Source organism: Hemicordylus capensis, chromosome 4, assembly GCF_027244095.1.
Source record: "Hemicordylus capensis ecotype Gifberg chromosome 4, rHemCap1.1.pri, whole genome shotgun sequence".
Taxonomy (NCBI): domain Eukaryota; kingdom Metazoa; phylum Chordata; class Lepidosauria; order Squamata; family Cordylidae; genus Hemicordylus; species Hemicordylus capensis.
The window spans coordinates 268,400,218-268,414,012 of NC_069660.1; the positions used below are offsets into that span (position 1 = coordinate 268,400,218).

At 41.1% G+C, this 13,795-nt stretch overlaps 1 protein-coding gene and 1 long non-coding RNA gene across 9 annotated transcripts in view; one reads left to right on the forward strand and one right to left on the reverse strand.

The window, feature by feature from the left end:
• Positions 1-13,795, forward strand: part of LOC128322530 (uncharacterized) — a 60,217-nt gene that overhangs the window by 26,236 nt on the left and 20,186 nt on the right. The gene's annotated exons all lie outside the window — the stretch shown is intronic.
• The window catches only part of NCOA2 (nuclear receptor coactivator 2), a 206,255-nt gene that overhangs the window by 17,995 nt on the left and 174,465 nt on the right, over positions 1-13,795 (reverse strand). For 7 of the 8 annotated variants that reach the window (XM_053243941.1, XM_053243940.1, XM_053243942.1 and 4 more), the window contains 5 exons: positions 10,701-10,866; positions 7,640-7,921; positions 5,535-5,624; positions 4,102-4,327; positions 2,337-2,514 (listed from right to left, as the gene is read on the reverse strand). In XM_053243941.1, the coding sequence (XP_053099916.1) occupies positions 2,337-2,514; positions 4,102-4,327; positions 5,535-5,624; positions 7,640-7,921; positions 10,701-10,866 (942 nt within the window). The remainder of the gene's footprint in view (positions 1-2,336; positions 2,515-4,101; positions 4,328-5,534; positions 5,625-7,639; positions 7,922-10,700; positions 10,867-13,795) is intronic. The other variant, XM_053243943.1, reaches the window with a different exon arrangement.

Below are 13,795 nucleotides of genomic sequence, written 5' to 3' on the forward strand. Positions count from 1 at the left end.
ATATGTGGAACCCCGCGCAGAGTCACAGTATTGATCCGTGTATCACGGTCCACGTCGATCCCAATCTTTCCCATACCTGTACTCAGAGGAGTGCTCCTCCGAGTCCCAATGCGCCCTCCGATCCCCATAGGGAGGCTGTTCCACATGGTGCATGGGAGACAAACGACGTCTAGGCGGCCAAGTCGAATTTGCAGCAGGCTTGTCTGGCAAATAGGGTTCACAGTCAGACGTAGCATAGTCTCGTTCATCGGCTGCTACCAAGAGTTCCATAAAGGTACGATCAAGTGTCTGGCTCAGAGACATCGAAGCCACCGGAGAACTAGTATGAAGGCGAGGGTCAGTAGAACTTGGTATTGGAGGAACTGGTACGATAGGCGGCCAACCTTCTGACACCTGGTCAACAACTGCTGAACCATGCCTGGAAGATGCCAATTTTGGCTTCTTAACCAGTGGAGGCTCCGAAGAAGAGACTGGCAGGGGCTTTTCTTCTTGGAAATAGGCGGAAGGTGTTTTCCTGTCGGTAGATGCAGAACAAACGCTGGCTTCTTCTTCTTCAGCAGTACCGAAGAGGGGGTCTGGTACTGAAGTTAAAGTGCACTTAGGCAAGTCATTCATTGGCACAGAAGGGGCCAAACCATGGATAGGTCCGAGGCAGGCGTCAATGGCACTGGTACCAAGGTCGGGAGTTCTGGCACCAGAGGAGCGGAGTCCGAATGCTCTGACTGCATCGAAGAAGCCATTTTAAACTACTGCTTCAACAACAAGGCCTCTGAAGAATGGAGGGCCGTCCCACAGGGCAGGGTGCAAGTGAGAAGCCCTATTCTTTTGAGCCTGCTTCATAAACCTCTGGCAATGAATGCAAGTCTCAACAATGTGGGATTCCCCCAGGCAGAGAAGACGCTCGGTATGAGTATAGGGGGAAGGGATCTTAGATCCACAATGAACATATTTCTTAAAGTTCTTTGTGCGCGGCATAGAAAACTTTCGGCCAGCTGGCCACAAAACCCTGTCCTGGATGGGATTGGAGCCAACGAAGATTGGGGGGCGGGCGGCATAAAAATAAAAACGTCAAGAAAAAGTCGCTACTGTGCGTAAAAGAAAACAGATGAGAAACAGGGAAAACAACAACAAGAGGATTCAAGAAACAGTCCTACTCGTTGCTGAATCGAAGACTCCACAACTTATATTGAAGTGCAGACGATGAAGACTGAGGAGATGTGGAGTGGGCAGCCGCATATAACGGCTGGGGGTGAGGTTCCTGCCTTAAGGAGGAGAATTGAGCTTGTTAGGCTCCGACAAGGTCTCTGTGCAGGCGTATAGCCCATTGGTGTAAAAGACAGAGACCACGTTGAAGAACTAATTAATCCATGTTCAAGTGGACGTTTTCAACATTCAGAGCCTAATATCAGTACATAATAATAGATCCATTACTCCATTTGGGTAATTAATTGAATCAGGTCTGCAAATTATGGCATTTTTTGTTCACAATTTGCCCCAACCTGGTTATTTGCTGCATTATATATTGCATTACATCTGTAAAGGTAGAGTTTTGGAAAAGAAAATCTACTACTTTTGCTGCTTATCTTCCATCATCAAATTGCAGGACAATTCACACATCCTGGGCTTAGGTCCATCTACACACAATTGTCCTATTGACAGGTTCATCTAAGAGAAATCAGTGCACAGTCACAGAAATGTGTTTGTATGTTTGTAGAGTCTACTGCAATTTGACAAAAAACAAAGTAGTCTAAGGACGATGCTCTTCATAATGGACAAGATCTTAGCAAAACTAAAGGACAAGGACAAGCAACCTTCGAGGATCACAGACCGGGATTCACAAATTAAAGCAAAATCCTTCAGTATCTAGAGTTCATGCCCCACTAATGCTGTAGAGGTGCTGTGTGCAAAATGCCTCAGCAAATTTAATACTCTTTAGTTCTCCTGGGTCAGAAGTAAGAAGTTACTGCTCAAACAGAGTAGCTAAATCTATATGAAATTCTCCTTCATTTAAAAATCACATGTATTTATATTGAGGTCTTTAAAAAGTTTTTTTTTCTTTTCCCATGGCAATTCCAACAATGATTTTGGAGTCAGGCTGCAAAAGGTGCTCGGTCATGTGAACAGCCATACTCTTGTCCCTTACTAATAATGGAAACAATTATACACAATATAGAAAGTCTATAAAGGAGAACTGTTTCGAGCTGTCATCATGTGTTTTTCATCTCCATGATACCAGCTGAATTATATGATTGCTGAAAAAGTCCATGAGTGATTTGCCAAAACTACTGTCTCAGGCTCACAATCACATTTCAATGCAGATTTATTCCAGAACTAACCTGTTTCCACCCATATTCCCTTGTGCCCATCCGTTCATCTCTGTAGAGGACTGGTAGGCAGGATTGGCCTGAGACTGCTGTATCATGGGACTCTGGGTATGAGCCATCCTTGGAGACATCAGGGGACTCTGGGGAGTGGTCGCTCCTGTGAAGCCTGGATCAGGCTGCTGATTTATTCCTAGAGATAGAACAGGCACTTCAGTCTGTGTAGCCTAGTGCAGCTCAAGAGCCTGGGACGACTTTAGCTAGGCATACAATCTGTTTGGGGAGAGCTTATTGGAAAGGGTAGCCCTTCACTAACTCCGTTCCCCAACTTCCACCTCACTGTACACACTGCAGGCCCCTCAGCTACTTCTCTCTGTATTTCTTCCGGATGTCAGTAGCATCCATTGGCATACATGCCCTGCAACATTACGCGGGTAGTGCCAGACCTGCCTGCATCACTGCAGTAACACTGCAGTAACCAAAACATGCAGTAACACTGCTGCACAAGAAGGCAGTCCTGGGACTCTTGCCACATGTGCAATTGTATGTTGTGTGCAACTTCCATTCTTCCCAATGAAGTTGCATGCAATATGCAATCATATAAGAGGCCGCAGTCCTGGCACTGCCCTCTTGTGGAGCAGCATTGCTGTGCGGTTTTGAGCCTCAATGAAGCATAGGCGGGTCTAGCACTGCTTGTGTTACGCTTCTGGGCATGTAATCCACTGACTTCAATAAGTATTTATGGCTGGAGTTGGGAAGACTTCCCTGACCTTTTAGGAGATATCCTACTTTTTAGGGTCCCAAAGCTCAGTCCATATGCACCATGAATAGCATGTATCATGATCCTGTCTTTAAAAAGACATGTAAAAATCAAGCGAACACACTTTTATTTTTACCAGACTGGTGCCATCGCCCCCCCACCCCCCAAAAAACCCTTACAAAAATGGGCAAGTTAGCATACAATCCCTTATTTTTAGGGTTGTCTTATTTATTTATTTATTCATTCATTCATTCTTATTATTATTTATTCAACATATTTATACCCCTCCCAAAACCCACATCCCTGGGCGGCCCACAACAAAATACAAATTACAACAAAATACAAAAGATAAAATCACAACAATTTAAAATTCAAACAGTGTAAAAAACTATCCAAACAGTATCTAATTAAAAGCCTAGGTGAATAAATGTGTCTTGACAGACTTTTTGAAAATTGTCAGAGATGGGGAGGCTCTTATTTCAGCAGGAGCGCATTCCAGAGTCTCGGGGCAGCAACAGACAAGGCCCGTCCCTGAGTAGCTACCTGACAAACTGGTGGCAAATGCAGATGAACCTCCCCGGATGATCTCAATGAGCGGTGGGGTTCATATTGAAGAAGTACTCAAGGCCTAAGCTCTTTAGGGCTTTATAGGTTATAATCAGCACCTTGTATTTTGCCTGGAAATTTATTGACAGCCAGTGTAGCTCTCTCAATACTGGACTGATATGGTCTCTCTGAGATAATCTAGAGACCAACCTGGATCCCGCATTCTGGACCAACTGCAGTTTCCAAACTAATGAATGATATATGTTTAAATATACTTCTGTGATTAATCAAATAACCTTGAAAAGTATCATCCTGAATGTAAGGGACTCCCGAGAAGCTCAAACAGTCCCCTTCCCCAGAATTTCCACCATTTTCAGTTAGCTAAAAGGAGCTGCAAGACTGAGCTGTGACTCAGACATGGAGAATGATAGGAAGCAAAGACCAGTAAAGGTGCTGAAAGTGCAAGTCCAATACCGTAGTTTGGGGGAAATGGAAACTGCTGGGCATTTGCTTGGGGAATCCGTGGGTTGCTCATCGTTGCTGGTATGCCACCAGAGGCCACCATACTTGGCGTTATATTCATACTCTGCCCTCGCATCATCAGAGTTCGCTGTTGCACTTGTTGCATCTGTCTGTGCCTCAGGTGCTGGCTCAGGAGCTCCCTCTGCCTCTGGGCCAGCATCTGTGCATTGAGAGGTCCCTACAGGATAAAAGAAATAAAAACTGTATCAGCTCATGTGACTAGCAAATTATTTCCAGGATCCTGAATGCTTAAGAAAGAGGCTTAATTCTTAGCAGTCAGACAGAGGGCTATGTTCCTAGCATTTTAGGTTAGACATTTCAAAACAGATAAACAGGTCGCTATATTGCTACAAGTAATGGATACAAATTACTAGAGTAAGGTCATTTATTACTTTACTTTTATTCTATTACAGTCAACAGACCTGGAATGATAGCTAAGTCAGATTTTGCATTTCCCACATCCACAAACTGAACAAATAAAACTACACCTGTTTGTATATACCTTCTAATGAAAAAGAGCTCTCACATTCACAAGTTGAAAAATGTTCACAATATTTTTTTGCGAACAGATTGCTTCCAACATGAACCTTGGATAAGGTTTCCAGACAAAAAGCATACAACCCGCAGAGATAGAAAATAGAAAGAGATAGAAAATTGAAAGCAAGTTCATTTTGCACTTCACATCTTACAGACTCAGAAATCTATTAGCAAAAAATTCACAGATGTGTCAATTTCTGAAACTATTCTCCAACTACTATCAGCCTTTTTCACTTGCTGATGCAGGCAGTGAAATGACAATAAGATCCTATAACTGACCCTGCACAGAGCCTCTGTGCGTTCTTTGGGGCCGACAGTTACCTCTCCCCCTCCTACTGCCCCAGTCTCTGCTTCCGGGCCCAGCCACCTCTCCTCCCCACTGCCACTTCTGCCCCCCCTTCTTTCTCCCCTCCTGGGCCTTGCCTCCGTGGCTGGGCCAGGCCTGCCACCTCTGGCCTCCACGGCCAGGCCGCCACCGCGGCAACCAATCCTCCTGGGTGTGCCTCAGCCAATCAGGTGCATCCGCCACCCAACCAATCAGCTGGGCTCTGGGACCTGGTTTAAAGGAAAAGTTAGTTCTATGGGGGTTTTATTTCTTTCATATCTAAAAGTTTAAACAGTGATACAGTTTTATTTTTAGTTGGGTCATAACAACCTACATGTAAACCTGTGATTACAATCTTCTTGAAGATGGTTACTACATAGAAGCAGAATTAACAGCATCACCCAAAGTCAGAACACTGTGTTGTAGTGGCCAAGACTATGACTATGACCCACACAACAGGGCTGGTACAGTTTAGTTGAAATATCAGAACACTGAGGTTATAGTATAGAAAAATCTTCAATACCTGTTCCCTCACCTGTGTGGGTACTCCAGGTCTTAGAGACAGACTCATATTGGAAACATTGCTGATCTGATTTATCAGCGGCTGGCGATTCTAGGAAACCAAAATTAGACATAAGAAATTCAAAGAAATCATCATACACAAATGCTGTCAAAAATAATTTAGCCTCTATTACATACATTTATCAGCCATTCACAATGAAGAGTAACACCAAACTATAGTTTCAGGCTTGTGAGTTCCTTCCTGTCCTGCCCTTTTTATATGTATACTTATATCTGAGCCTGCAAATGACGGTTTGTGCAAGGCATCATCTATCTGATTCCAGTATAATGGCAAACGATAACTTGCCACAAAAGAGGAAACCAGAGAGGGCAGTGCTTAAACTTGAGGCTCATTTATGTATGTCATGCCCAGTCATGGTTTGGCATTATGTTTGAAGCAAGTGCCTGGCTGACATTTAATTAATTAATTAATTAATTAATTTCCCTAATTAATTAAAATCTTCTTATATACTGCCTCCTCCAAAGACTCTAGGTGTTGAACAACAATATCAATAACAATTAATGAAAATAATAATAATTATTATTATTATTACAATTAAAGGGCAAACATCTGGCAAAACATCTGGGTCTTAAGAAGGGCCTTAAGAGCAGCCAGGGAGGGAGCTGAATGAATCTGGGTGGGGTTGGGGAGGGGAGAGTGCTCCAAAGAAGAGGGGCAGCCACAGAGAAGGCCTCCCTCTTGACATGATACACAGCATACCATGGATGTTACTGCACCACCTGTACTGCTACAGGTGTCTGAAGCAACACTAGTGCTGTTGTGCAAGAATGCTCTTGTGCTACATAATCACACAATTGCAATGCAATGGCCATTATTTCCTGTAGCCATAGTATTGCGCAAATGTGATTGTGCAGGAGCCATTTTATTTATTATTTACATTATGTAAACCACTTTGGGAACTTTTGCTGAAAAGTGGCATACAAATATTTGTCATATTCGTCAAGACTGTTAACTGAGCAGAAGATCAACATATTCAGTAGGAGTCAGTGTTCCCTCTAATAGGGATTCACAGATGTTGTTGACTACAACTCCCAGAATTTCCAGCTGCAATGGCTTTTGTATGGAGATTCTGGGAATTGTAGTCAACATCTGGAAATCCCTGTTAGAGGGACCACTGGTAGGGGTGCATTCATACATATGCTTTCAACCTGCTGGGGTGTTTGATCTTTCTTCAACTCTTTTTGATTTGACTTGGAACATGCAACAATTTCCCTATGAAAGTTAACCCCTATTCTCTTCTAGCCATATTTCCTCTACGAATATATATATAGTTAAGCTTGTACGTATCACATGGATTAAAGAGGGGCTTCCTTTATTGCTCCTGCATTGATGGGTACTTTAGTCAGTGAAGTGAAAGCCATATCTGAATGTACAGTACACTAAAGAATAAAAAAGCAGGAGGTGATAATGGGCCTCAAGGGCAAACATATAATATCCCCAAGGACAAGGGATATTTTCCTCCTATTGCTATTGGTTTTTAGAACACACAAGTCTCTGTTTGATATCTGGCCAGGACTCAGGAACATTAAGGTATGCATAGGAATACTGCCCCGCTGTCATGTTTCTGGAATACACCAATTATTACATATATACATGACATTATTAGATTATTAGTGTTAACTATTAATGCATATTAAAAGGAATTATCATCATTAATAATGACACGTATAAAACTTGTCCTAAAAGTTCAAATGATAATTGTGTGACTGCAGCCTACCTAACCAAAATGCATATCAGAATAAATAATTATTATTTTGATTGCACCTCTAATCTGTTATTTTATGTAGTTTTATTTTGTATTGATGTCTGTATTTAACCTAAGATCATAATAAATGTTGGTGACGATGATAATTATGATTTTAAACAAATGAAATAGTTATGAATACTCTGGATGAAGTTGAACAAATTGGATGAAGGAAACAAAGGCAACATGCAGCATCATACTGGCATTTATTTCATATGTACACTCAAAAATCTTGAAAGCCATTTCCCCTAGTGTGCTTATCACAGCTGTACAATGCAAAAGCAAAAACAGAATGAAATACCTGCTGTGCTTGGAGTCTATGCTGCAGTTGTAGCCTCAGCTGATTTGGCTGGTTCTGCACTATGTTAGCAGGCCTTAGACCAGGCCTCGGCTGCATACGCAGTGTTGCATAACCTGGTCGCTGCGCTATTGGGTGAAAGTTTGGGTCCTGCATTGGTGTATAGTTGCCCTGGGCCATCTGAGCCTGAGATGCGTACTGCTGCGGGAAAACAGGTGCCTTTTGTTCTAGGATGATGTTTGATTCCTGACTTGAGAATGGCTCTGGATCTACAGCTTGGTTTTGCTGAGGAACACAAACATAAAACATTCATGAACACAGAATGTCAAACACTTGTTGATATATAGTTGTTTTCATAAAGAAAGAAAAAAGGCAGATAAACTAGTGTAGTGATGTTTATTGGCTGACATTCACACTAATGGTGCGCACATGGAGCCTAAAAATGCACATGTTCAGTGGATGCATGCCTGCTTCTGTAGCACATGCACACACAAGCATAGGGTGGGGGGAGATTTTTGCTGATCTCCCCTTTCTCTGGAAGACTGACCCTCAGTGACATAAGAGAAATCAGCTAAAATTGGGAAAGAAGAAATCAACTAAAACTGACCCCTGTCCCTGGTGCTCAAGTGCATGCACTGCAGAAGCAGACATGTAATAGCATAACAACAACAATAACAATAATAAAAATAATAAAACAACTTTATTTGTTAGCTGCATACAAATTGTTCTCTGAGCGGCTCATGACACATTGTAGCCACTGCATGCATGCTTTTCTGAATTCCATCTGGGCAAGTGTTTGTATGGATGTCAGCCATTTTCGCCAACTCAGACTATGTTTCTATTATCAATAGTACGTCACGACTATTACTATAAGGACCCTTAGTATCTGGTAAGTTTCCCTGCTACAAAGCATTCATAATCCATGCCTTGCATATGTGGGTCAATTTGCTATGGTGAAATAAGGCCAAACTACATGTTACACATGCCCTCTGTGATTGGATCTTAAAAGCAGGAGCGTTGCAGAGGACCAATGAGTGTGTGTGCGTGTATTTCACAACACCATTTTCTCAAATTAAATCATTCAATGGGGGCGGTGGGGGGGGGAAGAGAAAGGGATGCTTCCCACCCCCCCAGCAAAATGAATAAAGGGGTGAGTGCAATGTAAATTTAGACTGAGAAAACAACATGGGGGGTGGGAGTGGGACCACTTAACATCCCTTGTATTGCTGCTTTGATCAAATTTAGAGCCTCCACCCAGCTTTTAAGCAAAAATAAAAATGCTGGGAGTTCTAATCATGGATCTTCCACCCAGTGTGCACCTTGGCCCTTAAACTAGTAGAGGTTTGAATATATACAGTATATAGGCCACATTGCTCCAAAACAGGTTGATTGTGGACAGAATTTATAAAAGATTAGTTTATGCTTAATCTGAAGTGAGTAATGTTTATTCCTGGGTTGTCTTAAGTTTTGTCTGTCTACTTATAGAGATAACCTTAACCTGTCATGCTCTGTAGTCTTATTACAATAATACAAACATCATATATAGGGAGGGAAAGGGACAGAGGCCCACTGGAGAATCTTTTAGCAATGTTACTGGTGGAGCATGAATGGGATTACATGAATGGAAGGGGAGGCAGGATAACCTTTGTTCACACTAAGTGATACTAGCTTGGAGGTTGTCACAAATCTATCCCTCCTTCTCCATCAGTAAGGCAGTTCACATGATTAATTCAGGAGCTGTGTGTGCTTCCATGTTGTGATCATGGGTGAGGGAAACAACAAGATCAGAGGGGGAGGAAGTGATAACCTGGGTTGGATGGTACCCAGCTTTCATACCCAGCACTAAGAGAAACTGCCATCTGACTCAGCTTCTCTCTCCCAGATAATCACTTCCTTCTTTCCCCTCCAGCCTCACACACAATCTCAAAATGGGAGTGTGTACAGCTCCTGAACTAGAGTAGGACACTTGTCTCACCCTAGTTATAACTGTGTGAACTGCCTTATGTGTGCAGATGTGTTACCAATATACAAGGAGGGCCTAATTGCCAGGTTGCAGGCAAGGTTTCTCTGTCTTTGCCCTGGGATGGAATATAAATGCAGAACATTATCATATTAAATGAAAGGGACTCTCATTAGCCAGGACATCATAGTGTTAAAGATGGAAGAATATTGTCTCTAGTTAACATTTAAAGCCCTCATGACAAACTGATTTTCTTTGTTTTTAATTTTAGAATTTTAATTTTAAAGGTAAGAAAAAAGAACATGATTACATCTCTTGAACTTCCAGATTTCAAAACTTATATATGAATTACAAATAGCAATCCAAAAAAGAAAAAGAAACCTCCTCTGTTACCAACCATTTGTATTGTACAACAATATTTGTAAATATTGAAGCCATGGAGGTTCTTCAAGCTATTCCGTTGCAAGAGTTTGGGTTGTTTTCGGTCTGACCTTTCCAGTGGTTAAATTTTGTAAAGTATATGCCTTCTCTCTCCAAAGATTATATTTGCTGAATTTTTCATAAAAAAAGAAATGTTTAAAATTGATGCCAAAGGTGATAATTCTGGGCTAATCCTTTTCTTATATTTATCCCAAACCCTTAGCAAGATATTTCTAATTATATGGAATTTTATTTCTGGGTTGTTTCTTTTTGTATTAATCCATAAAGGTTTGTGTAATCCTTCTGACAAGTCTGATCCCTCCATATCCCTGCTAAATTGGCAAAGGAGCACCTTTTTCATGTGGTGAATCTCTTTATTTAGCAGGGGGAGAGTAACTGGCCCTATCCACCCCCAGCACAGTACTTCCAGTGACTGTTGCTGGTATCTATCTTACGTTTCTTTTATAGATTGTGAGCCCTATGGGGACAGGGTTCCATCTTATTTGTTTGTTGTTTCTCTGTGTAAACTGCCCTGAGCCATTTTTGGAAGGGCGGTATAGGAATTGAATAAATAAATAAAATAATAAATAATATCCATAAACAAACCGACAAACTGATTTTCTATGACTACCAAAATACCTTAGCTAGATTCCCCCCCCCAGAAATATTTAGTCCTAGCAGTACCTGGCTGACTAGTTCTGGTATCCCTAGTGCTCTGTCTATTTCTTCTAGACCATCAAAATTCCTTAGTGCCATATAAAGCTGATCAAGGAGAGCTCCCTCGTCACTTGGAGACTCTGTTGCAGGATGTTGACACAGCATGTCATCTGGAGAGCTTCCAAATGGTTGTCTGTAGAATTAAAAAAAAGAAAAGAAAGACTTGTTAGGAAACTACTGGGACAAGAGCACTCACAATTGAGACTAGGCTTATCCCTTACAAATCTCAAAATAATTTAGGAGGCCTATAAATTGAGGAGTGTCAGTTTTGTTAGATAAGAACCTCTAAACTGAGCAATTCTACAGGATTTATCTAAAGCATGCTTATACACATTCTTAAGTCAACACTTTTAGTAATCAAAAACTAATGTAGACACACAAACCAAATCAAACTCTTGCTAGGCCTGCCCACAGTCACAAATCTGAATACATTTTGACTGATGTATTTGGAGGATGTGAGGAATGACTTGTTTCCCCTTTCAAGTCTTTAGCACATGATGGCCTAGCTTGCTAAATCTCTATCAATTGGAAAATTGCATTACTAAATCACTATACAGGTTTATACCAATACATTTTGTTCTTATCCATGGCAAATTAGTCTGCTCAGACAGCTTAATTTTGTAATGAGTTGTATGATAACACTTATCAGATAATTTATATCACACAACATTAAAGCAGACAGTTATCTTCCTTATTCTGTACCATAAACAGATCACTGCCTGTTCCTGAAGACTGTAAAAGATTGTGAAACTGAGCATGCCTTGACATCAAAAGATGATGAAATCAAAACATCTCTGTGAAAAGAGATTGGCAAACAATAAAAAGTCAGCTGCTGAGTTAATCACAGCATACAAAAGATATACAAATGTATTTGGCTTTTAGATCAACTGGAGCAATATGAGCAAGAACTGTAATAAATGAATGATGAAGGAAATAGTTCAAAGAACATGTATCACATACAGAATGATCCACAATTTCCAGAGCATACTACACAAGAATGTAATAGCTGGAATCAAGCGATTGCCACATCATCATTCTGTGCCACTAGCACTGCCTTTTTGTGAATGACCAACTGCCTTGTTGCTGAGCCTTACCACATACTCTTTATTATAAAGGTTTGGGCCAAACTCGACATTCAGCAGAAAACTGGAGGAACCCAGTCTTCCACAAAGCAGCAGAGGGAGGGCACAATTTGATGTGCAGAAGGGCAGCCAGGTGAGGGATGGTTAACTCTTCCCTCACCTGCCACCTTTCTCCTGTAAACCTCAGCCTCTTTCCCCCCACAATTCTACAAACATATGCCATGAACCCAAGAAGGGAACAGGTAGATAAAAGTGGCAGACAAAGGAAGAAGTGTTTCATCTCCCTACCTGTCACTGTTGCTGCAAATTGCACCCTCCCCTTGAAGTTGTTCAATACCAAGCTGGTTTTCCAGATTTTATCATTTTATCCCTGTTAGCTAGTTACAACTCTGTATTCATCAAGGCTTTCACTTAATTTCCCTGTTGGTCTCATCAATTTTATATTAGTTTACTCTTATAGTTTAAAATTTTGATATTGTTTTGATTCTAAATGTTATGATGAGTTTGTACACAGCCTTAGGCAATTTAATGGAAAAACAATTTATAAATATAATGTAAAAAATAAACATTGTGAGATGCTTGACAAATGAGAATATTTTTTAATCTATAGACTCAAGACTGTTATGACTGAATTTGGAGGATAATACATAAAACCACCTTACATTCATCTGCAACATCTGTCAATCATTCTATTTTTGTCATCTGTCCTGGAACTCTGCTAACAGATCATTCTTAATTGCCACCTTGTGAGCTGTATGTGTTCACACAACCTTAAAAAAAAACCACCCATCTGTTGATGATGAAGGCATAAGCCAAAATGTTCAACTAAAATTTAGTCTCCTCTAATTGTATCTCTGTTGTCACTCTTTTTTCTGGTATAATGTAAAATAAATATGTATGCTAATAATGATTTTTAATATTTTCTAAATCGATCTCAGACAATATCACCTTTAATTAAGTGTAAACCTCAACTCTCTTTCATCTCAATAAAATTAAAATGGTTTTATTTAAATGTATCCATATTGTTCATAACCATCTATGGCACAGTAGACAGGAAAGATGTCCCTTGTTCTATAGTCTTAATTCCAGAATGGTAGAAAAAGCTGGCAGAAGTTAAACAGTCTATGTTCACAGTAATCTTAGATAGTTGGAAGGGGGAAAAGGCTTGATGTTATTTTGTTTAGAAAAGATAGCTCACTTCAAACTAACTACCGGTAACAGGAAGAGGGGAGATTTTATTCTTTATTTATTGATTTGATTTGATTTGGGTTAAAAGGTGCCTCTTTGCCAAGTTTGAGGGGCTGGTTTCTCTTTAAGGGAGAAGTCCTAGTCTGTATGTCTGTGTTTGTTATTTGTCAGGGCTTACATTGGGGACTCTGTGTCATTCAGTCATTGCTTCTCCCTACTTAGAGGGGGAGGAGTCAGCTAGGGCTGTGGGAGGGCCCACATTCCTGTGAGCCAGATTCCTGTGTCTCAGTTTGCAGCCTACTCTCTATATAAGAGGTGAAGGTCCAAGAACTTAGCGAACAGGGATAGCAAATATGGGATTGGAGTTTTGCATGGAGTTTAGTGGGGAAGCCTGAAATGAGTCCCCTTGATCATAAGGAGCCCAGTGGGAAGAGAAGGGAAGTATTATTCCCTCCTTCATATTCTTGAGAAAGGGAGTTTGGACTGTTAAATAGCTGACCAATACAGCTGACCTAACTTTCTAATACATTATCTCTAAATACTGTAAACTGCTAAGAAAATCGATTATGAAGATAGAAAGCCAGCAGGGGAAGGGGCACTTCCCAGTGTATTGCTCAGAGTGTCACGTGTCTGACTATTTGCTCCATGGGCAGTCACGTGTCTGACTATTTGCTCCATGGGCAGAAGTCATGGGTGTGTGCTCGGTGCAAGGAGCTCCTGGCTCTCAGGGAACAAGTTCGTTCCCGTGAGACCAAGGTGGCAGATCTGGAGAAGCTCAAACAGACAGAGGCA